Genomic DNA, 25,254 nt, shown 5'->3' on the forward strand with positions numbered 1-25,254 from the left:
CCTTTCCGGCTTGCCTTGGCCCGTTGGCACTTGCTGGGCAACGAGACCACCCTCTACCGAGGGAACGGAGGTCTCTCCTTTTCAGCGCTTTTCGCTCTGGCCCGTCGCAATGCCCCTGGCTTAAGGACCACCCTGTCAGCAGGGTTCGGGTCCCCTTTGCCATGCTAATTAAGCCACAGGTCCCTTGGACACGCCAGGTCAAATGACCGCCCTGTAACCGGGGGGCAAGGTCTTAATCCTCTCACGCTTAAACTAGGGGAGCCTTCTTGTGCCTCTGGCTGAGCGACCCCCCCTTTAAGAAGGGTTGAGGTTCTGTTTCGGTCACTCACAGTAAATTCCCCCAGAATGATTTCTACTTGGCTTTTTTGAGATTTGAAGTGAAATCTTACTCGTGACTTATCCCGGGCGGACGGAACATGGTGTGGCGAAGGGCCGGCTGTAAGGGGATGGTGGAGGCCGTGGAAAATTCGCCCCTTTTCTCAAAAAAGCCAAGAGATCGCCCCACAGGTCACAAAGGCTGGAAATGAACAGGTGAGGTGGGGGGCTCCTTTCAGACCCTCACTTCCGAGTAACCCTTCCGCAATTCCTTTTGCCCTGCCCAATTTACACTGCTCAGCCAACCTCAACTGTGACCCTTTTGTTTTCTTGTGCACAAGAAAGACACTGTCGGACTGATGAGGGTTACCTGTCGAGGTTCGGACAGCTCCCTAAGTTGTGTCCGAATTCCAGGCCTTGTGTCTCTTTGGTGATCGACAGAGGATATTCCTAGGGCTATGTTTGAAGGGATTGATGTGGCTGTCCTTTCTGAAATGTGGTGATGCTCGGGTCTTGTAGGTAGAGGTGGTGGTATTCAGAGCCGGCACGTGGGTGCACCTAACCCTATTAACAGGGCTGCGTCACAAGTAAGAGGTGTCTTTTCTGGTCAAGGTTAGGGGGCACAAAGTTGTAATTTTCTTGGTGGGGTAGGAAGGTAAGTCGGGAAGGGAGGGAGGATTGATTGGAAAGGGGAGACTCAGCAGGACCCCTCCCTTACCTGTTCATTTCCAGATCTTTGGACATTGGCCACTTTCCTTCCCCCCCGTTGTTTAAAGGAGGAGTATTTTCCTAAAGAAAGGCAGGATCGCCCTGTAATCAGGGTTCAGGTCTGTTTCCCTTTTCTCCTCTCTGCATTGGCCCTCTTAATGCCAAGCTCTAAAGTGAGCTCCCTCTAACTAGGGTGTGGGTCTTTCCCTGCCTTTCACAAGAGAACACGGCCATTTGGAAGGTAGTTCTAGAAACCAGCCTCTTGAGAGGGTTCCGGGTTTGTCCTACTAGCTGTGCCGTGCCGTGCCGTGCCCTCCTCACTCATGCACTCAGCCAAGTCAAAGCCAGCGTACTCTGCATCCACCTGGACCTCCCTTCTGCTGCAAGCTCTCCTGCTCTCTGCCAGAGATCGGTGCCGAAAACTAGGAATTAGGGTAATTTCCAGCAGGGGCGACTACCTTGCCAATTTAATGGGAATGGACCTTGTAATCGTGCCGTCTACTGAGCCACACCTAAGCCGCTTCACCTCCCTCTTTCTTCCTCTCTCGTTCTAGCAACTCAACGCACAAAATGGACAAGACGACGCAAGCACCAAAGCAACTGCAGGAAAAGGGACGAAAAAGCCACGGCGAAACGCTGCACGCACTGCACCCCTGTACCGAGGGCTCGGGATCGACACTTCTCCGCACAGGTTTAATCCCCCTTCAGGTGCCAGCTAAAGGGACCTCCCTGTAAACAGGGATCAAGGTCCATTCCTTGCCAACCAAAATGCTTTATGGGTCTCCCTTCCAAAGCTGAGGCTGAGCGACCCCCCTTTAAAAAGGGTTGAGGTCCCTGTGGCTTTGAGCTCCTTAGCACCTAGCCTTTAAAATGCCCTGTGTGCCACTGACCTCTCCCTGTAAGAAGGGTGCAGGTCTCCCCTTTCCGGCTTGCCTTGGGCCGTTGGCACTTGCTGGGCAACGAGACCACCCTCTACCGAGGGAACGGAGGTCTCTCCTTTTCAGCGCTTTTCGCTCTGGCCCGTCGCAATGCCCCTGGCCTAAGGACCACCCTGTCAGCAGGGTTCGGGTCCCCTTTGCCATGCTAATTAAGCCACAGGTCCCTTGGACACGCCAGGTCAAATGACCGCCCTGTAACCGGGGGGCAAGGTCTTAATCCTCTCACGCTTAAACCAGGGGAGCCTTCTTGTGCCTCTGGCTGAGCGACCCCCCCTTTAAGAAGGGTGGAGGTCCCTGTGGCTTTGAGCTCCTTAGCACCTAGCCTTTAAAATGCCCTGTGTGCCACTGACCTCTCCCTGTAAGAAGGGTGCAGGTCTCCCCTTTCCGGCTTGCCTTGGCCCGTTGGCACTTGCTGGGCAACGAGACCACCCTCTACCGAGGGAACGGAGGTCTCTCCTTTTCAGCGCTTTTCGCTCTGGCCCGTCGCAATGCCCCTGGCTTAAGGACCACCCTGTCAGCAGGGTTCGGGTCCCCTTTGCCATGCTAATTAAGCCACAGGTCCCTTGGACACGCCAGGTCAAATGACCGCCCTGTAACCGGGGGGCAAGGTCTTAATCCTCTCACGCTTAAACCAGGGGAGCCTTCTTGTGCCTCTGGCTGAGCGACCCCCCCTTTAAGAAGGGTTGAGGTTCTGTTTCGGTCACTCACAGTAAATTCCCCCAGAATGATTTCTACTTGGCTTTTTTGAGATTTGAAGTGAAATCTTACTCGTGACTTATCCCGGGCGGACGGAACATGGTGTGGCGAAGGGCCGGCTGTAAGGGGAAGGTGGAGGCCGTGGAAAATTCGCCCCTTTTCTCAAAAAAGCCAAGAGATCGCCCCACAGGTCACAAAGGCTGGAAATGAACAGGTGAGGTGGGGGGGCTCCTTTCAGACCCTCACTTCCGAGTAACCCTTCCGCAATTCCTTTTGCCCTGCCCAATTTACACTGCTCAGCCAACCTCAACTGTGACCCTTTTGTTTTCTTGTGCACAAGAAAGACACTGTCGGACTGATGAGGGTTACCTGTCGAGGTTCGGACAGCTCCCTAAGTTGTGTCCGAATTCCAGGCCTTGTGTCTCTTTGGTGATCGACAGAGGATATTCCTAGGGCTATGTTTGAAGGGATTGATGTGGCTGTCCTTTCTGAAATGTGGTGATGCTCGGGTCTTGTAGGTAAAGGTGGTGGTATTCAGAGCCGGCACGTGGGTGCACCTAACCCTATTAACAGGGCTGCGTCACAAGTAAGAGGTGTCTTTTCTGGTCAAGGTTAGGGGGCACAAAGTTGTAATTTTCTTGGTGGGGTAGGAAGGTAAGTCGGGAAGGGAGGGAGGATTGATTGGAAAGGGGAGACTCAGCAGGACCCCTCCCTTACCTGTTCATTTCCAGATCTTTGGACATTGGCCACTTTCCTTCCCCCCCGTTGTTTAAAGGAGGAGTATTTTCCTAAAGAAAGGCAGGATCGCCCTGTAATCAGGGTTCAGGTCTGTTTCCCTTTTCTCCTCTCTGCATTGGCCCTCTTAATGCCAAGCTCTAAAGTGAGCTCCCTCTAACTAGGGTGTGGGTCTTTCCCTGCCTTTCACAAGAGAACACGGCCATTTGGAAGGTAGTTCTAGAAACCAGCCTCTTGAGAGGGTTCCGGGTTTGTCCTACTAGCTGTGCCGTGCCGTGCCCTCCTCACTCATGCACTCAGCCAAGTCAAAGCCAGCGTACTCTGCATCCACCTGGACCTCCCTTCTGCTGCAAGCTCTCCTGCTCTCTGCCAGAGATCGGTGCCGAAAACTAGGAATTAGGGTAATTTCCAGCAGGGGCGACTACCTTGCCAATTTAATGGGAATGGACCTTGTAATCGTGCCGTCTACTGAGCCACACCTAAGCCGCTTCACCTCCCTCTTTCTTCCTCTCTCGTTCTAGCAACTCAACGCACAAAATGGACAAGACGACGCAAGCACCAAAGCAACTGCAGGAAAAGGGACGAAAAAGCCACGGCGAAACGCTGCACGCACTGCACCCCTGTACCGAGGGCTCGGGATCGACACTTCTCCGCACAGGTTTAATCCCCCTTCAGGTGCCAGCTAAAGGGACCTCCCTGTAAACAGGGATCAAGGTCCATTCCTTGCCAACCAAAATGCTTTATGGGTCTCCCTTCCAAAGCTGAGGCTGAGCGACCCCCCTTTAAGAAGGGTTGAGGTCCCTGTGGCTTTGAGCTCCTTAGCACCTAGCCTTTAAAATGCCCTGTGCCATTGACCTCTCCCTGTAAGAAGGGTGCAGGTCTCCCCTTTCCGGCTTGCCTTGGGCCGTTGGCACTTGCTGGGCAACGAGACCACCCTCTACCGAGGGAACGGAGGTCTCTCCTTTTCAGCGCTTTTCGCTCTGGCCCGTCACAATGGCCCTGGCTTAAGGACCACCCTGTAAGCAGGGTTCGGGTCCCCTTTGCCATGCTAATTAAGCCACAGGTCCCTTGGACACGCCAGGTCAAATGACCGCCCTGTAACCGGGGGGCAAGGTCTTAATCCTCTCACGCTTAAACTAGGGGAGCCTTTTTGTGCCTCTGGCAGAGCGACCCCCCTTTAAAAAGGGTTGAGGTCCCTGTGGCTTTGAGCTCCTTAGCACCTAGCCTTTAAAATGCCCTGTGTGCCACTGACCTCTCCCTGTAAGAAGGGTGCAGGTCTCCCCTTTCCGGCTTGCCTTGGCCCGTTGGCACTTGCTGGGCAACGAGACCACCCTCTACCGAGGGAACGGAGGTCTCTCCTTTTCAGCGCTTTTCGCTCTGGCCCGTCGCAATGCCCCTGGCTTAAGGACCACCCTGTCAGCAGGGTTCGGGTCCCCTTTGCCATGCTAATTAAGCCACAGGTCCCTTGGACACGCCAGGTCAAATGACCGCCCTGTAACCGGGGGGCAAGGTCTTAATCCTCTCACGCTTAAACTAGGGGAGCCTTCTTGTGCCTCTGGCTGAGCGACCCCCCCTTTAAGAAGGGTTGAGGTTCTGTTTCGGTCACTCACAGTAAATTCCCCCAGAATGATTTCTACTTGGCTTTTTTGAGATTTGAAGTGAAATCTTACTCGTGACTTATCCCGGGCGGACGGAACATGGTGTGGCGAAGGGCCGGCTGTAAGGGGATGGTGGAGGCCGTGGAAAATTCGCCCCTTTTCTCAAAAAAGCCAAGAGATCGCCCCACAGGTCACAAAGGCTGGAAATGAACAGGTGAGGTGGGGGGCTCCTTTCAGACCCTCACTTCCGAGTAACCCTTCCGCAATTCCTTTTGCCCTGCCCAATTTACACTGCTCAGCCAACCTCAACTGTGACCCTTTTGTTTTCTTGTGCACAAGAAAGACACTGTCGGACTGATGAGGGTTACCTGTCGAGGTTCGGACAGCTCCCTAAGTTGTGTCCGAATTCCAGGCCTTGTGTCTCTTTGGTGATCGACAGAGGATATTCCTAGGGCTATGTTTGAAGGGATTGATGTGGCTGTCCTTTCTGAAATGTGGTGATGCTCGGGTCTTGTAGGTAAAGGTGGTGGTATTCAGAGCCGGCACGTGGGTGCACCTAACCCTATTAACAGGGCTGCGTCACAAGTAAGAGGTGTCTTTTCTGGTCAAGGTTAGGGGGCACAAAGTTGTAATTTTCTTGGTGGGGTAGGAAGGTAAGTCGGGAAGGGAGGGAGGATTGATTGGAAAGGGGAGACTCAGCAGGACCCCTCCCTTACCTGTTCATTTCCAGATCTTTGGACATTGGCCACTTTCCTTCCCCCCCGTTGTTTAAAGGAGGAGTATTTTCCTAAAGAAAGGCAGGATCGCCCTGTAATCAGGGTTCAGGTCTGTTTCCCTTTTCTCCTCTCTGCATTGGCCCTCTTAATGCCAAGCTCTAAAGTGAGCTCCCTCTAACTAGGGTGTGGGTCTTTCCCTGCCTTTCACAAGAGAACACGGCCATTTGGAAGGTAGTTCTAGAAACCAGCCTCTTGAGAGGGTTCCGGGTTTGTCCTACTAGCTGTGCCGTGCCGTGCCCTCCTCACTCATGCACTCAGCCAAGTCAAAGCCAGCGTACTCTGCATCCACCTGGACCTCCCTTCTGCTGCAAGCTCTCCTGCTCTCTGCCAGAGATCGGTGCCGAAAACTAGGAATTAGGGTAATTTCCAGCAGGGGCGACTACCTTGCCAATTTAATGGGAATGGACCTTGTAATCGTGCCGTCTACTGAGCCACACCTAAGCCGCTTCACCTCCCTCTTTCTTCCTCTCTCGTTCTAGCAACTCAACGCACAAAATGGACAAGACGACGCAAGCACCAAAGCAACTGCAGGAAAAGGGACGAAAAAGCCACGGCGAAACGCTGCACGCACTGCACCCCTGTACCGAGGGCTCGGGATCGACACTTCTCCGCACAGGTTTAATCCCCCTTCAGGTGCCAGCTAAAGGGACCTCCCTGTAAACAGGGATCAAGGTCCATTCCTTGCCAACCAAAATGCTTTATGGGTCTCCCTTCCAAAGCTGAGGCTGAGCGACCCCCCTTTAAGAAGGGTTGAGGTCCCTGTGGCTTTGAGCTCCTTAGCACCTAGCCTTTAAAATGCCCTGTGCCATTGACCTCTCCCTGTAAGAAGGGTGCAGGTCTCCCCTTTCCGGCTTGCCTTGGGCCGTTGGCACTTGCTGGGCAACGAGACCACCCTCTACCGAGGGAACGGAGGTCTCTCCTTTTCAGCGCTTTTCGCTCTGGCCCGTCACAATGCCCCTGGCTTAAGGACCACCCTGTAAGCAGGGTTCGGGTCCCCTTTGCCATGCTAATTAAGCCACAGGTCCCTTGGACACGCCAGGTCAAATGACCGCCCTGTAACCGGGGGGCAAGGTCTTAATCCTCTCACGCTTAAACTAGGGGAGCCTTTTTGTGCCTCTGGCAGAGCGACCCCCCTTTAAAAAGGGTTGAGGTCCCTGTGGCTTTGAGCTCCTTAGCACCTAGCCTTTAAAATGCCCTGTGTGCCACTGACCTCTCCCTGTAAGAAGGGTGCAGGTCTCCCCTTTCCGGCTTGCCTTGGCCCGTTGGCACTTGCTGGGCAACGAGACCACCCTCTACCGAGGGAACGGAGGTCTCTCCTTTTCAGCGCTTTTCGCTCTGGCCCGTCGCAATGCCCCTGGCTTAAGGACCACCCTGTCAGCAGGGTTCGGGTCCCCTTTGCCATGCTAATTAAGCCACAGGTCCCTTGGACACGCCAGGTCAAATGACCGCCCTGTAACCGGGGGGCAAGGTCTTAATCCTCTCACGCTTAAACCAGGGGAGCCTTCTTGTGCCTCTGGCTGAGCGACCCCCCCTTTAAGAAGGGTTGAGGTTCTGTTTCGGTCACTCACAGTAAATTCCCCCAGAATGATTTCTACTTGGCTTTTTTGAGATTTGAAGTGAAATCTTACTCGTGACTTATCCCGGGCGGACGGAACATGGTGTGGCGAAGGGCCGGCTGTAAGGGGATGGTGGAGGCCGTGGAAAATTCGCCCCTTTTCTCAAAAAAGCCAAGAGATCGCCCCACAGGTCACAAAGGCTGGAAATGAACAGGTGAGGTGGGGGGCTCCTTTCAGACCCTCACTTCCGAGTAACCCTTCCGCAATTCCTTTTGCCCTGCCCAATTTACACTGCTCAGCCAACCTCAACTGTGACCCTTTTGTTTTCTTGTGCACAAGAAAGACACTGTCGGACTGATGAGGGTTACCTGTCGAGGTTCAGACAGCTCCCTAAGTTGTGTCCGAATTCCAGGCCTTGTGTCTCTTTGGTGATCGACAGAGGATATTCCTAGGGCTATGTTTGAAGGGATTGATGTGGCTGTCCTTTCTGAAATGTGGTGATGCTCGGGTCTTGTAGGTAGAGGTGGTGGTATTCAGAGCCGGCACGTGGGTGCACCTAACCCTATTAACAGGGCTGCGTCACAAGTAAGAGGTGTCTTTTCTGGTCAAGGTTAGGGGGCACAAAGTTGTAATTTTCTTGGTGGGGTAGGAAGGTAAGTCGGGAAGGGAGGGAGGATTGATTGGAAAGGGGAGACTCAGCAGGACCCCTCCCTTACCTGTTCATTTCCAGATCTTTGGACATTGGCCACTTTCCTTCCCCCCCGTTGTTTAAAGGAGGAGTATTTTCCTAAAGAAAGGCAGGATCGCCCTGTAATCAGGGTTCAGGTCTGTTTCCCTTTTCTCCTCTCTGCATTGGCCCTCTTAATGCCAAGCTCTAAAGTGAGCTCCCTCTAACTAGGGTGTGGGTCTTTCCCTGCCTTTCACAAGAGAACACGGCCATTTGGAAGGTAGTTATAGAAACCAGCCTCTTGCGAAGGTGCAGGGTGTTTGGGGCGGCACAATTCTAGCGGCGGCATTCCCGCCACCCTTTTTTTTTTTTGTTGCTTTTGTTGTTTTTGCTTGGGCAGTTGTGCTCTCCGATGTTGGGGCGGCAAAAAACCTACAGCCTACTCTGCACGTAGTCACTAAGCAGAGGCTAGCGGAACAAGTCATTCTGGGGTAAGGAAGTGCTTCAGTCTCACAGCATCGTCTAAATGAGCGATATTTGCCTGGATTGTGACGGCAGCGAGGCAGGCACTGAGTGGGGACGAGCTGAGGAGGTGGCAGGAACTCCACCCAGAACCCGTCCTGGAGCCAAGGGGAGCAGGCAGGCCAGCAAGCAAGTCTGGGATTCTGGGCATCCCGTCTCTACTGGCCCAGAAGATAATGGAGTCGTTTCCCACACTGAAGACGAAGCAGCTTGCACTTTGCCTCAAGACTGTGAAGAAGCAGCTATGTTGCAAGGAGACGGGCTGGGGCAAGGCTCTCTCCATCAGTCGCAGGGATGGAAAAATTCCTGTAAATCTAGGGCCAAACTCTCATCTCACTCATCCAGTGTAAAGCTGCAGTCACTCTACTGACTTTCTGGGAGGAAATGGAAGAGCGCTGTGCGCTTTTTCCACACAGCTTTCACTGCTTTGAGAGGCGGCTTGCCCCTTAAGCCCAACAGCTGTAGAAGATCAGTTGTAGAAGATGGATTCTCTGCCTCCATGTGCTCCCGTCACTCGAAGCCCTGCTTCTGCCCTGCACCCTGCGTTGACCGTGCCCTGCTCCCAGTCTTGTTCCAGTCCTGTCGTAGCCTTGCTCCTGCCTTGGAATCAGCCCTGCTTCTGTCTTCCCTGCCCCCAGGTTACTTGGTTCTCATCCTTGGCTCTGATTCCTGGCTCCAATTCTGTTTTGATCCTTGGCTCTGGCATTTGGACTCTGACTACTAGCCCTGACTGCCTACAACCCAGTCTCCCAACGGTCGCATAACTGGATGTTATCAGCCATGCCACTGTCTGATCTTTTCTGAATCCCAGTGGGCTTGTGGCCTCTAGGATACCTTGTGGCAAGGAGTTTGACATGTTAATCTTGCAATGTGCAAAAAAGTGTTTCCATTTCTTGATTTTAAATTTCTTCCTTTTCCGTTTTATCGAATGCCCTGTTGCTCTTGTACTTGGAAAAAGGGTGAACAGAAGTGCTTGATTTACCATCTCTAACCCATTCATTATTATGTACATCTCTACCATTTCTCCTCTCTAAACTGAGCAGCTCCTCATCTGATCATGTATTGTCTCATAGAGAGGTTTACTCTGATTTCTAGCTATTTTCGTTGCCCATCTCTCAAACCTTTCTGTCTGCAATCTGTGCACTGTGAGACAATGTGACTTGAACAGGACACAGTACTCCATAGGCAAACCACTGATTCCTAAGACATTTTTTTCAGTATTATCTTCTACCCATTTCTTATGCATTCAGACATTCTGTCTTTCTTTTCCTATTCAGATTCAGGGGTGGGTGTGTACATGCTTCTTTAAACACACACATGGGGTTTTGGTACTTGGTGTATGTACTCACCCGGGAGGGGGCACGCCCTCTCTCTGACAGAGGTGGGCTCACACAGCACTAACCAGACTCACCTGTAAGGCTTGCTCTGCTGGGATGGAGGAAGCTCAAAAAGGAAAGGCTACAGGATCAGCAAAGCAAGACCATCACTGACCTTACTGCCCCAAGAGTGCATGGAACCGGTATAAGATGGGGATGATGAAAAGGAGGAGCTGGAGGCAGTCCCTAACTCTGAGCACAGACCCTACGACCCACAGAGAAACTGAACCCTAAGGGGTGACCAAAAGCCTGCCTAAGTTACTGGCCACCCTTGCCTTTTTCTTTTCCTCTGATTCTCGCCTGCTCAGGGGAAGGAGAAGGGAGAAGACCTGTTTTTATTTAGAGAACGCTTCATATACCACAGCCAGAAGGATTATGTAAGCAGCTCCAGTCAATCTGCTGGGTCCAGGGGTGTCTCACTCACCACCCCATACACACACACACCCTCCTGCACCACCCCATACATCCCCCTCTCGACACGCCCCGTACTGTAAACATGCCAAATGTCTAGTCCATTCAAAGTCTGCCAGGGAATGAGCTCAGCTTTCTGCAACTGGGACTGTGTGTCGCTTCTTAACATGAGAAGAAGGGGGAGAAGCAAAATATCAGCCGAAATTCCTGCCTAATCCTTTGTGAGCCCTAATTTGTCTTCCTTTTTGATTCTGTGGTCTAGGAAACATCTTGGCTGTTTTATTCATTGCTAATGACTCATTTACAGCTGAATCTTCTTAATTCTAATTAACACATGTGACTCGTGTATCAGCCAGGGTAAGGGGAACACACACAGATGCTTAAATTCGTAACCTCCCCCGATTTTCTCTGGTAGCAGCAGTGGATGTGGTGAGCCAAGCCTCTGAGGTGAGAAGAGCAAGCTTGGCTACATCTCTTGGAGGGAGGGATTGTTATATAAAGTATCTAAAATTCAGACCCAACCGCACTGCTCGGGTTGCAGTTCCCTTATGAAGAGCACAGGAAGGTATCAACTGCCCAGAGGTAGGAAATGCACAGGGACCCCAAACAACACAACCAGGATGTAATCAGCTGTCCGCAGGGCTGTCCCCAGCCAGAAAAGAGGATGCCAATCCAACTGAGGCCCAGTGCAGTTGGAAGGGACAGACACCAAACCTAGCTGTCAACTCCCTATCCTGCGCCCGAGTCTTTCTGCTTGACGCCCCAGCTATCCAGCCCGCTCTCAGCATACGAGCTCGGAGGGACAGACTGGCTAAGAGCTGTGGACAAGTCGATTAAGGCATCAGAACCAAACCCCTGAAAGGAACTAAGAGCAGAGGGAGAGAGAGAGAGCCAGGAGAGCCCCATGTGTACCTGCCTGCACTCCTCCAGAGGACTCCAGCCCAGTGCTTATGCCCTCATGGCATCTCACTGGAGGACCCCGGCACATCACTGTACTTGGGAGGGTGGGGGAAATGAGTTACATGGGCTTCCCATATCCTTCCCTCAGACTGGCCCAAGCCAGCCACCAGCAAGAACGTTCCCAGCTCAGCCTTAGAGACCCCACTGGCTTGGCGCAGTCATGGGGCCAGCATCCTATTCCATGCTGGCCAGAGGGCTGACACAAGGCGGGGTGCAGGGGAGGGGGCTCCAGAGCAGCAGGCACTAGGCTAGCAAGCATCATCTAGGGCTGTGCTCTGCAAGGGGGGAAGACAGGAGCTGGGGCCCTCCCTGACTGTGTCTGGCTGAGTCAGCATTTGTGCAGGGGCACTGGCTGGAGCCACGGGTGAGGGCAGCCATTTCCTGAGGCTCCTCAGTTAAACAGGAGCTTAACGGCCCTGTTCAATATCATCTTCCCCCTGTCACCCCCTGCTATCTCCTTCCAGCACCTCAGGCATGCCATGCCCCAGCTAAACCAGAACCCCATCCCCACCCGGGCCATGCCCTGGCTGCCCCAGCACCCCTGGGGTGCCATACCTGGCTGCCCCAGAGCCCCGTCCCTGCTGTATCAGCAACTTCTTGCCCTCCCCCGACCTGTGACACCCTCTCCTGCCCTGCTCCAGGCCATGCTGGGCAGCAGGGGCACATCATGCTCGAGCATGACTTACTGTCCTCCTTGGTCTGGATGTAGAGCACGCTGCTGCGGACACCATCGCCGGCCTGTGTGTACGCCAGAACCTGGACACTGTAGTTGGTGAACTTCTCCATTCCGCGCAACTCCACTCGCTCCCGCGTGGTGGTGATGTTCTGCATCTCCCCCCACTCTGCAGAGGAAACACGACAAGGGGATCAGCCTGGGGCCCAGATCCAGCCTGCTCCCCAGGCAACCTTGGCAGGACTAGATTCTCTGCTCCCGCTCACCCTCCCATTGCAGGACACTGGGCCATGCACTTCCAGGTGTCTCAACCAGGCATCAAGATCACTCATTGCTTTCAGGCCAGGCAGAGACACAGGGACAGTAAAGCCAGCTGCATTACAACCCAGATTTCCAGCTCATTTCTGCAGAGCTATTCCTTCAGCTTCTGGGCCCGGCTTCTGACCTTTTCTGTGACCAAGCTGGGTAGATTCCCAGCCTTCCTCCCCCATGGCTCCATGGCCTACCAACACACAGGGGCCTTGAGAGCAAGTGTGGGGATGGGCTCCATTGCTCCGCTCTACAAGCACGGGATCCAACTGACATGTTAGCTCAGGTGTCAAGTGACATCCTGGCTCTTTATGGACATGTCCACAGTCGCAGAAAGAACTGAGCAATGCAGCAGGCTTGGCAGTGGACTGCAATAGCAGGGGGCCTTGAAGGTCAGGTGCTAAGTGGAGCTACAGCCGTGTGTGTCGTGAGGCAGGGGACATGGTTGGGACTCGCATAGTTCCAGCCTCCATTATGGCAGATCTAGCAAATTCGTGTAACATTTTAGAATAAGGAGAGTAAGAAACAGAAAGCAAAAAAAAGTGAATCCCATCCGAGCCCTCACCTCCATCCATATAGAGAGACCAGAAGATCACCCTGTACCCCTTGAGCACGCCATTCAGGGTACTGCGCGGGGGCTCCGACCAGGAGATCACAGCCACATCTGATGTGATGGATAATGCCCTCACGTTCTCCGGGGGCTGGCTGGGAACTGATGGAAGAGTCCATGGAGAGAGAGAGAGAGAGAGAATGAATCAGTGAGGGAGGATGCAAAGCTGTATGAGCAGAGCATCGGTAATGCTCTCACCATCTGTCTGTTCAGGTAGATTAGTCCTCACAGCATCTATTCTTTGGGTTTGGCTCCCCGCTGCATTTGTCAGCAATGAGCAGGTAAGAATTTCAGACTCGCAGATGCACCATCTCAGAGCATGTGAGAAGCCAGACCACAATGGGGTGCTACATGTAGTTGGATCCCATCTGGACTGGGTCACAATTTCCCAATGAAAAAACCATTCCCATCAGAAAATGTGGGCTCATCAAAACCGAAATGTTCCCACAGGAAAAATGATGATTTCAAAGAAACGTTTCAATTTTTGCCTTGTGTAACGTTTTGTTTTGACTCGAAATGTCATTTTAATGTCATGCTGAAACCACATATTTTATTTCAAATCAACATTTCAAAGTGAAGAATGACGCTGTGCAATATCAGAGCACTTGACTTTGATTGGAAGAGAGGGAATGCGTCACTTGGACATTTGCAAATCAACCCTTTTCAGAACTTACCAAAGTTCTGTGAATCTTTTTGATATTTTGAGACAAAAACAAAAGTTGAAATATTGGAATTTCCCAGGGGCTGGAACTTCTGCTTTCCACTGAGCTCTAATCCCAGCCTTTCTGGGCAGCTTGGCCAGGACCTCTCACTGCCCTGGCAGCTGCCCACCCACCAGAGAGGGCTCCATTCTGCAGCAAAGCTTGGATTGAGAGTGATGTTAGCAGCAGCCCAAATGTGGGTTAGAACATGCAAAACCAAATCACTGGCAGGCAGCACTGGAGTAAGGGAGCCCAGCAGAAAGGTTCTTCGATAAAGGGTGGATGGCATCTAGCCTGTGGCATGAGTAGGGTAATACAGCATACATTTACACTGCAGCTGGAGAGGTGTGACTCCCTGTGAAGGCAAACAGATTCGCAATAGCTCATCTCGAGCTAGTGTGCAGAAAATAGCGGTGTGGATGGTGTGGCACAGATGGGGGTTTGGGCTGACCACCCGAGCTCAGATCCAGGGGTCAGGCAGGTTTGGACTTGGGTGGCTCGCCCAATCCACCACCAGTGCTGCAAATTCCATGCTGCTATTTTTAGTGTGCTAGCTCGAATCTGTCTGCCGTTACTGGGAATGATAGCTCCCAGCTGCAGTGCAGACAAACCCACAGGGCTCCCACCAGTCTTGACGCTAAAGCCCTGGTTCAAGAATGCCCTGGAAGTGAAATTAACCAAATGAAGGATGAGTTTGCAGCACAGGGTCTTGTAAACTGAGCAGACCTGCTGCTGTCTACTGAGATTTCATCAAAATAAAGTGGAAAATAACATACGTGAGACTGAGCTTGCGACAGGAAAGGTGGACTTACATAGAACACAGTTTCAAAATTTAGGGTTAGGGTTCAAGCTGCTGAGCCATTCAGCAGGGCTGAGGAGGGCACAGCACTATGGGGAGGGGGGTTCAGTCTGACCAGCCCTGAATTCTCTCTGCTTTTGAAGTCGAGGCTCAAAACTACAGAAGGGGCCTGGCATTGGGTAAACAGAGTGGGAAGAACCACCAGTGCTTTGTCCATATTGCTTAGTATTAATCACCCAAGGGGAAGGCACGGGATGTGCCATACCCATGCCAGTCGTTTCACATCTCCGCTGCCTCTGCTCTCATGAAGTCCTGCCCCTACCTGCACATTGCCCCCTGCCATCTCCAGCTCTTCTCTTGACTCCTGACAAAGTGGATTGTCAAGCGGACCTGTGAAATACCCCCAGACACAGGGCCAAAGGAGCTTTTGTTTTCCCAGGGAACTCTCATCTGACTCTTGAGAAGTTACATAATCCCACTCCAGGACTGTGGCCTCTGCTCAGCTATGAGTCAAAACCACACCCGCTTTCCCAGATGCTGTTGTGGATGGCAGCATTTCAAACACACCTGGCACAGAGGGGACCCGAGCAGGGCTGGGACCTCTGCGTGCTACCAGAACACAAGCAGTGCTGCAGAACCAGTAGGGTGCCCAAGGTCAGCGCTGTGTGAAGGACAGCCTAGAAATGTGTTGCTCTGCAGCAGCAACTGGCCACACACCTACCCACCAGGGAGATGCAGAACTGACCCAGTCCCAGAAGTTTTGCCTCAACATTCAGTCCACCAAAACCTCTTTGCCAGCACAATTGGGTGAAACTTCACAGCTTCCTCAAAACCAACTAGAGCCCCGTAATCCAGGAAACAGGTCTATACTGCACTTAGAACAAAGGGAAAAAACGGGAGAGCTAGCTGGATGCAAGGTAATTAGATCCCATTGCCCCATAAGAGGTAACTCTAATTTTTATGAGCGTTTAGATGATAATACATCATCCTAACGATCCTCTTTGAAAATGATTATTGTTTCATATTACTTAGGTGTAAAAATATAAGCACCATGTAATTAGGGACTGAGTGTAATAAACTAATACAGAGAGTCCGTTTGAACAAAATGAAGGCAATATAATTATGGAAAAGACACTATTGCTAAAACAGGGGCCCTTGAATACCCCAGGAGGAGTGCTAACAGAGCCAGGAAATGATCATGCTTTGACAGGCTAATGAGAGCCTTAATTAAGTATGAAAAACTGCTGAGCAAATGCAGTGTGAAACTTTTTTTTTTTGTTTTTAAAAGGACTCCGAAGCCAACCATGATCTCTCCCCAACGGAAACATCTAAGGCACTTTGTAAAACAACCCAGCAAGGAGCAGGTAAAGCAGCTGCCAGAGCTCACAGGCTGGGCCCCTCCAGCTGCTACCTGCAGCTTCCAGGGCACGTTCAGTCACTCAAAAAGGCTGGAGGCTGAGCAGGTGCCTGGCAGGGCAGCACAGGCTGGGGCAGTCCCAAATACCCCATAAGGCCTACACTTACATAGCACCTTTCAGACAGAGACCTGGTAGCCCCTGACACTGGTGGGCAAGGACTGCTAGTCCCACTTTACTGACATGGCAACTCCAGTACAGAGAGGTTACGTGACTTGTTCCAGGTCACACAGCAAGTCACTAACGGAGCCAGGCACAGAACCTCACCTCCCCACTGCGGCACTGGGGTGCCCATGCCCCCTTGCTCCCAGAGGGAATTTATAAAGCTCTCCTATTGTTTGGGCAGAGGCAGTGTGTCTCGTGGTGAGAACAAGGGTGCATCGGCCAGGGCTCTATTCCCAACTCTGCCAATAGCAAACTGTGTGTGATCCTGAACAAGTCACTCAACCTCTGTGCCAGAGCTCACCTGTCAGCCAAATGGGCATAATACCTACCTACCTAGCAAGGCTGTTATGAAGCTTAATTAACACCCCCAAACTGCTCTGAGCTCTTCAGAGGACAAGTGCCACCAGACATGCAGGGAAGGACTGCAGTGCATGTGATTGTGTTTCATGCACCACCTGCCAGCAAGACCCTCCATGCTAAGCTCTTTCTTTTTAAAATAGAACCTTCTTCTGTTTAATTCCACCCCCCGCCCCAGCCTTTTGCTTCCTTGTGATTGTCATTTAAGTGCTCCCTGCCTCAGCCTGACAGAGGGAAGATAGGAGCTGCTAGCAAAACAGGAATCGTGCCATGAGCATGAAAGAGGAGATGCAGCCATGAAATTTTAAACACAAGATGAAATAAATGCCAGCCTCAAGGACAAACTCAGAGCACAGAGCTGTGGGCCTGGGGCTGCTGAAGAGGGGGCCCCAGTCACCTCTGATACTCTGACACACTGTCTTTGTGTCTCAACTCATTTGCATGAGCTGGAAGTAAGTATTAATCATAATAAAGGAACCGATTTATTTTCTTATGAGCTAGTCCCCTGAATTCAGATGGCTGTTTTCGCAGCATTCAGCCTTACGCGCATGGCTGTTAGCGTTTTCCAGGCTTCGAAGTTTGCTTAATAGAAAATTACGCCAATTCAGCTGGAGTCTGGTCTGCGGTGGCCATTCAAACAGGATGCCAGATTCACGTGCCACCACCTGGCACGGCTTCAGCCCCTCCCCTTCAAGGGCCTCGGCACATTCTGCAGATATTAGCACTGCTACAACAAGATGAGCAGCATCAGCCCATTCCACAGCCCGGGAGGCTACATCACAGAGGCTATGGGTCAGATTTTCCCAAGTGGGCTCTCATTTTGGGTTCCTAGCGTTAGACATACGGAGCCTGATTTTGAGAGGTGGTGAACACTCACCATGCCAGCTGAAGTCGATAGGGGTACTGCACACCCACAGCTCCAGACAATCAGGCCTTTTGTGTGTCAAGCTAGGAACCCAGAATCATAGCCCACTTTGGAAAATCTGACCCAGATTTGAGGCACCCAAAATTTGGCCCTATCTGACCCAGTGAAACACAAGGGAGATAGGTGCACAACTTTCCTGGGCCCCTTTGCAAATCCCAGTTGACGTGACTTACCCAAGATCACGCAGAAACCAGGAGTTCTGAGTCCAGGGTCCTGCTGAGACCACTAGACCACACCCTCCCTCTGCAGGGCAAGTGGGATGGGGAAAGGGTTTGACCCAGTTTAAGTGACTAATGTTCTTTGCCAGGTACCAATGCTCTTTAGAGGGCACAGACAGATATTTAAATGCATCCTAGGCTCTATCAAAGATGGTCATGGGGTGGGGAATTTGCTCCTTTCCTGCTACTCTCAGATCTCTCTGCTGCTGGAGATTCGGCTGATATAGGAGGAGGATCTGCAACTGCATCACTCTCAGCAGAGTAAGCAGATTCTTTCCATGAAGTGTCATGCACCTCAGAAATGAGACACTGAGGGAAGGTACAGAGGCTTTCCCGATCCTGGGTTTGAATGACTGGAGCAGGAAACGCCATTTTCCCGCTATGTAGGTAGTTTGAAATACACCAGACTGGCAGGGACTCTGCCAATAATGGCCGGTAATATTGAATCAGATAATAGCTCCTGCAGGATTAGTGAGCTCTCCATTCACTTAAGAATGATCAGGGATGTGTAAATCCACCCTGACGTCCCTTTAATTAGGCTACAAATCCAGTGTAATTTGGGTCCCCGCACACTGACTCAGGTCTTTTTGTTCTTGGGAAAATTTTTATATATATATAAATAAAAATCATGTGATCTAATGAAAGCCAGCCTCCCTGTCCATCAGGCAGAGAACAAATCACAGATACTCTGCTCCTTACCAGAAGGGAGCAGAGCCCAAAAGCGTTTTCTGTGCTGACCACGGATGAGAAGTGGGCAGAGGGGTCAGGCAGCTGTAAATTGCTTTCTGCAGGACACTCAGGAAATCACCAAGATGTTATTCCCATAGAGGGAAGGGCTGACAGACGGTGACAGAATGAGAGGCGGAGACACTGCTGCCCACCTGCTATATACGCTCCAGGGCCTTGCCTCTGCTGAGTTTCAGCCATGGGTGACCAGCTCCCTGGACAGGACAGACAGTCCAGAGTTGCTAGTTGTACCATCGCTGTTTGCTATGCTTGTAAGCAGGGTCTAAATCATGGTCTACACTAGGGGTTTGCATGATGCTAGACATATGGTGCAAATCCCCCGTGTCGACAAGGCCTACCCCACCTCAGATTTTGGCTGCTGCTGCCACAGACTAATCAGGCTGCATCAGAGACCCGGAGAACAAAGCTGGAGGCCCTTCCAGATGGCTCTGTGCTCTTGTCTGTATTCCCGGGCACCTTGGTATGCTTACCATCCTCGAGCGTGGTGGCATTGATCTCGCTGGAGGAGGGCCCCGTCCCCGCACGGTTGAACGCCTGCACCACGACCCCATACTGTGCAAACTTCTTCAGGTTGTCCAAGGTGTAGACCTCACTGTCCCCCGTAGCCTTCATCTCCACAATGCTGTATTGCCCGTTGCTGCCGGGGCTGTTTTCCCGGTAGCCGATCTGGTAGCCACGGATCACCCCATTCTGGAGTTCCTTCTTTGGGGCCTGCAGAAGCGAGGATACAAGTGGAACAGGGTCACAGGATGGGCAGCATCCACCCCTATCTCATCAGCCCGTCAGCACTCCCCCAGCACTGTCGGGGACAACACGCAGCAAAATGGGAGGTCTTAGTGACCTGAAGCAGCGTGCCCATGTGCACTGAGCATAAGGCGAGGGGCCAGGAATGACCAGGTTCTAATCCCAGCTCTGCTCAGAGCTGGAGTGAATACTTAATGTGCTTTATTCACGCCTGGGGCTGATCCTAGCAACCCCCACTCACAAGGAGAGAGAGGCTGTGAGACTGTCTCAGAATGTGTATGGTGCTTTGGAAATAGAAATTGCTATTTAAGTCCCAGGTGTTTTATTAGTTGTCTACAAAGCCCTTTGCAACTCAGCTCTCCCCATCTCTCCTGCCCAGCCAGGGCAGGTCTTCTATTGTTCCCTAGGTCCATGCTGGACTAGGATGAAGAGCAGACTCTCTGAGCTGTGGGGAAGGGCTTCTTACTCCCACTCTGATACTCTTTAGGGCACACTTGGGCGCATTCATCTGAACTGCCCATCCTGGCTCTTTGGGCCCCTTCCTAGTTTGCATTTCTTTGCTGTTTGTGTGTAATCTCATTCTGCATCCTTGGTGCCAGGGGACACTGCTACTTTGGAATAGCGAGTGGCTCATCTTGCAGGCTACAAGGTTTTGCTCCTGGGCTCTATCCTTTGGTTTTCAGTCTGACCAGATCTTTGTTGGTTGATTTTTTAAAATACTCCTGCATTTTGGCTTCTACGAGGTAGAGCTCAGATGCTGATAATCAAATAGTAACAAAACCAGAGCCATTCAGAGCCTGGCAGAGGGGCTGATAACTGGATGCTGATTGACTGATGAGGAAGTAACGATTTACAACACCTGGTCAGGGCTAGGACTCAAGTCAGATGATCTGATGGCGGGGGGAGGGAAGGGGCTGACAGCCTTAAAAATGCACAAAGCCAGGTTTAAATCAATTTTAACAATATTTCTCTGAAGCATTAAGAAATCAATAGGGCTGATTGCAAATTTATGTTATAAAGACAGAGCAATCCATCTAGCTGAAATACTCTTAAAACCAAGTGACTTATCTTTCAAGTGAATCTTATTTTTCATTAATCTGTTTTTCAATGATAAAGGGGAGGGGAGAAATTGAAGATGGAGCCCTAAATTTATTGACTTGCTGGTTCATTCTGAAGTCCTAACTTTATAATCTATTTTATTTTTCATTATGTGGCTTCTGAAAAATAAATCTGATTCTAAATTTTATTGATCTCTACACAAGCATTCTGTAGCCAAGTGTCTTGATTTTTACATATTTATCCTCTCCCCCCTGCATGGATATCCTGTAAGATAATAAGCATCTTATAAAACATGATTAGGAAGGCCTCGTGTGATGGAACTGGGGTACATATCTAGCCCTGAAGTTTTCATTCTGTCTAGTGAATTTTACTTTGGCCTGGGCATCCTGGTGAAAGGTGACGATCCAAGACATTCTGAGCCACAAGAGCAGGGCTGCTGTTTAGGATTGTGATCCTAGATATTCTTCCCCCTAAAACCGGCTTCCTTACATCACTGCCATAATGAAACAACTATCTCGTTTAGCACATCTCTAGTGCATTTTCATCTAACAGTCTCAAAGCACTTTATGATCACTGACTGATTAAGCCTCCTTGTGAAATATGTGAACATTATATTTCCATTTCAGATGGGGAAACTGAGGCACAGAGAAATGAAGTGACTTGCCCAAGGCACCCAATGTGACATCCAGGGTGCTGTGCAGTCAATGGGCCTGCCTCCATATATCACCGACATTAGGGGTATCACCACGCCAACACAACTCCACACATAGCAACCCCCCTGTCTTGCCCCAAACAATGTACCTTCCAGGTGACCTGGATGCTCTGCGATGTCATTGGCTGCAAGGTGACATCCATTGGGGGCCCATCCGGAGCTGTGGTTAAACAAATCAAACGGAGTCATGTTTACAAGCTGCAGAGAAAGGAGTCCCTTGCAGCAAAACTCACTTTAAAGAAACTCTGCAGTGGGGCAAACATCACAGCGAAAAACCAACAACAGAGGGCTAGAGAAAAATAAATGCACTTGGGTACTACCACCTGTGTCCCTCCCGCCTTCTCTATTATTGAAATAAACTGTGCCTTAAATGAAGGCTTTTTCATCCTTCCCAGATCAGCTCTCTTATTTCCCACTGACTCATGCAGCACTGCTGAGTGCATGGGGACGGTTAAAGCGATGAATGCAGCCATTCTAGAGAGAGGACAACATGCAGAGAGAGTGCTTGCTCTATCTCAGACTTAGAGAACGTTATCCAACATGCCTGCTGTCTCGCTCCTGCGATACACGTTTGGCTGGGCCCACGTGCAGGTCCTAGCCAGAGAGGAAATCAATCCCCTTGTGAGTGTCTGAGGAGAGGACTTGGTTCCTCACAGGGTTTCGCACACACAGGGAAATGAGCAAAGGTGAAACACACGCATATAAAAACAGCTATGCTTTAACAGCACAGATTTCATGCTCTGCCCAGAAATCTCTCTAAAAACTTCAGCTGAGGAATCTTGGATCCCAGAGGCTCACAGGCCAGTAAGTACACACATGTGCATTCCTGCACATCAACAGACTTGTGAGAGGGTCAAACTCCTGCTAAATCTCAACGGGTGCTGCAGGGAACATGCAGAACTTGAGCGTGACTAGCTGAGCTAGCTGCCCAGGCTGGAAGGTTTGCTTTGCTGACAGAGACGGAGCAAACGGCACCGTTAACTGTCGGCTCGTGTGTAGTGCCCTAACTGTGCGCTGAAGTTAACAACAAAGGGGGAGGCCTGAGCAGCTCATTTCCCAAATCCTGTGGCATGCGGTAGTATGGACACAGGCCAGGACAAGGGGCAGTCCCCTTCAGCTCCCTTATTTCTGAATCGCTTGGTCAGGACCATGGAAAGCTCCCTACTCTGCATTGCCAATAGGAAGAATGTGCTCAGCACCAAGGCCAGTTCCTGTGGCCTGGGCACAACTCACCGTGGTTGCCTATTAATTGGTGCAGTGAAAGCCAGAGGGACCTGCTGTCACAGGCAGTGCAGTGATCCACTCCTGCCTGCGCACGGCCACTCCCACACACAAAGCCTCGGGCTTTTCCCATCCAGCACCATAGGCTCAATGCTGCAATCCAGCTTAATTTGTCCCTCCTGGTAACTCCCTCTCCCCATCACCTCCCCGAACAAATGCTGCTGCTCAGACTCAGCACACAGAGTGGGGGGAAAGGCCTGTGTAGCCAGAGAAAGGAGTGCAGGAGGCTTGCACCCGGCAGAGGAAAATGCATGAGCGAGAAGCACCTGCTTCCTCGGTGCTGATGGTGAGCTCCTTGCTCGGCTCACTGCGCCCAATCTTGTTGAAGGAGTACATGCGGATGCTGTACACGGAGGCTGGGTGCAGGTCCACTATATTAGCCTGGTTAATGGTGGGAGAGATGTTGCGGGTAGATTGCTTAAAATCCCAGGAATCTGGAAAAAAAATAACAGTGAAAGAGGACAGCGATCCTATGAAGAGTCCTGGAGTTAATGGCTCTGCAGAGGCTCCGTCAGCCCCACAGGCTAGAATGCCAGTTCATTTTGGTAGGACCCCAATAACACAATGCCCCAGAACTTGTGTCTGCCTGTCTCACACACCACCACATCTTCCTGTCTCATGACTCCCTTCCCACTGAGCCACTAACATGCCAACTCCTCAGCGCCTGGACACATTTATGCCACCCACACAGGGCAGAGCAGCTGGAACCTACTGTAAACAGCAGGGAGTGCTGAAGATGGAGAAGGAGCAGTGCTTGGTAATGCCAGGACATGCATTAACCTACTGCCAAGAGCGTGCTGACTCACAGCTGCGGGTTGCTGAAGTGTGGAGCCGATGGCTTATGCAGTTCCCTCTTTTAGGACCCAGTTCACCAAATCACTGAGCACTTCCCTCCCCACTGGCCTCCCAGGGAGCTGAGGCTCTTCAGCGCCTCCAGGAATTGCTCAGTATTCTGCAGGATCGAGCCCTGAATGCCTAAACTTATCCTGAGGAGGAGCTGGAGCAGTACATGAGTGAAGTGTTTGGGGCTCTGTGTTTGGCCTGGGTTTAACTCATCTGGAAGCAAAATAGACACAGACAAATTTTAATGAGGTGAGCACGAGTTGGTATATTTCCTTGTCATATCTGATTGTTCAGAAAATCGTCAGCAGCTCATCTCCTGTAGAGACATTGTTGAAAAGCGACAGACTCTAGTGGAGGTGTGGGAAAGAGGCAGAATCTTAGGCTTCCAAAAGAAGGTACCTGAAATACCACTAGAAGATTAGGAATCTACATCTTCCGACCAAACTACATATAGACGTTGGATTCATGCCAGGCAGAGGCACCAACATGAACTGGGAAGCTCAGCTGAAGAAATTAACAAAACTCCTGGTTTCTCCGGGCAGCACTGCTCACTACAGGACATTGACCCAGGCTGGATTACAGCAAGGGGGCCGAAATGGGATCTCTGGTAGCAAAGGGCATTTCCTAGCCATGTGTCCCAGGCAATGTGCCCTGCAGAGGAACTTCCAGGTCAATTCGACCCAATGTTCTGCAAGGTGCTGTGACGTCTCTGAAAAGTGCCTATTTCCATCAGCTCAGACAGCTAGGCTGAGGATGACTATTTTATTGTTTACTTATGGCCTTTGTTTATCTGGCTCCCATGTTTCAAGATGCCAGGATTTTCCCTCCTTGCTTTTGTATAACTCCAGGTTTGGCTGTTTGTAAATATTGTCTCTTTTAATATTCCCTTTCAAACGCTCCCATCTAACATGAATTAACATATTTCATTAATGCTGCTCTCTCCTTTCTTCATCAAAGGGACTGGGATGCAGAATATTCCCTTTATACACCATGCAAGAATGCGCAGACGAGGCCTGCATCCCCTCCCTTCCCTGGGATGGCCCCACCTGTCCTCAGGAGGCAGAGGAAGTGACAGTAGGAGTCCCAGAAGGAGATCCCTCTCCCCGAGAGAGACTGGGGTGGGGGGACAGAACCGAGCACCCTCCCTGCCACTGCTTAGCATGCGGGGCTGGAGCCAGCCCCAGCTCTCTCAGTGGCAGGGTGCACCAGGGGCCACACTCCTTCCCCCCACACTAATGAGTCTGTGTGTCTCTGTGCAGCATCAGCGGTTAGGACGTGAAAAGATCAAACTGGCCAGCTAACTTCATAGACACTAAGGCCCAAAGGGACCATGATGATCATCCACACGGATCTCCAACACTGCACTGGCCAGAGACCCTCAAACAGGGATTCCCGCATTCAGCCCAGAACCCCTGGCTGAGCTAGAGCATCTCTGAGAACGAGCTCCACTCCTGATTTCAGTACTCCACGCGAAGGCGAATCCGCCCTTCCCCCGGGGATGCTATTCCAATGACTAATTACCCTCGCTGTTAAAAATGGGAGCCTTATGTTACTTATCTAGTCCCTCTCCCTACCACAGGGTTTTCCTTCTGTGGATCTGGAACTACTGCATTAATCGTTACTACGGCAATGAATGCAGTCTTTATAAACGAGAGCAGCCACTCAGAAAGAGAACAAGCTAAGACTCAATTCTACAAGGCGCTAAGCACCCTGGAGTCTCACAGCAATCAGTAGGAGCTGAGGGAGCTTAGAACTTTGTAGGCGTGGGCTATAAAATGCCCCTTTCAGAGCATGTACTGATTTGCAAAGTCACAATAAGATCAGCCTCCAGCTTGCTGCGCTGGGAACAGAAGGCTCTACACAAAACTTAATTCTGTTCCACTATTACAGCAGGAAACAGAAAAACTACCCTGGTAATTCCCAGCAGTTCGGGTCTCACTGGCAGTACCAAGTAGAGCTGGGGGGCAGGAGGGGCATGGAACAGGTTTCCCATTCCATGAACGATTTTGAGATTTTGAAAAAAAAAATCCTGCCCAGAATTGACCAAAAAGATCAAAATATAACAAATATTTGCAAACCAACCCCCCCTCCAAAAAAGGGTTAGGTGGGGCCGATCACAATGTTTTGCTTTGATCATTTCATTTTGATTTTGACTATTTTTTTTTACTATAATTTGCTGAAAGTTTGAAACGAAAAGTAAGTTTGAACCAGAAAACCAGAATTCTTCACAAAAATGTCAAAATTTAATTTTTCAACAACTTCAGAACATTTTTCCTCAGAAACTTTTTGAGTTGAAAAATTTGTTGTAACCAACTGTTTCCTGCCAAAAGCTTTGGTTCTGACAAATCAGCTTTTTCTGACAAAAACCGTGGTGTTGAAAGATTCCCTCCTAGCTCTAATTATAAATTCTTCCTCAAGCATAGTACACTTGATCTCTT

The 25,254-nt window shown here is 50.9% G+C and overlaps 1 protein-coding gene across 1 annotated transcript in view; it reads right to left on the reverse strand.

Annotated features, from left to right (window-relative positions):
• The window catches only part of DSCAML1 (DS cell adhesion molecule like 1), a 361,162-nt gene that overhangs the window by 106,279 nt on the left and 229,629 nt on the right, over nucleotides 1–25,254 (reverse strand). Inside the window, exons 15-19 of the mRNA XM_084611980.1 lie at nucleotides 22,240–22,407; nucleotides 20,782–20,852; nucleotides 18,648–18,888; nucleotides 12,806–12,952; nucleotides 11,945–12,100 (exon numbers count right to left, since the gene is read on the reverse strand). Of these exons, the coding sequence (XP_084468106.1) occupies nucleotides 11,945–12,100; nucleotides 12,806–12,952; nucleotides 18,648–18,888; nucleotides 20,782–20,852; nucleotides 22,240–22,407 (783 nt within the window). The remainder of the gene's footprint in view (nucleotides 1–11,944; nucleotides 12,101–12,805; nucleotides 12,953–18,647; nucleotides 18,889–20,781; nucleotides 20,853–22,239; nucleotides 22,408–25,254) is intronic.

The sequence above is a fragment of the Lepidochelys olivacea genome (genome assembly GCF_965140295.1).
Source record: "Lepidochelys olivacea isolate rLepOli2 genome assembly, chromosome: 22".
NCBI classification, from domain to species: domain Eukaryota; kingdom Metazoa; phylum Chordata; order Testudines; family Cheloniidae; genus Lepidochelys; species Lepidochelys olivacea.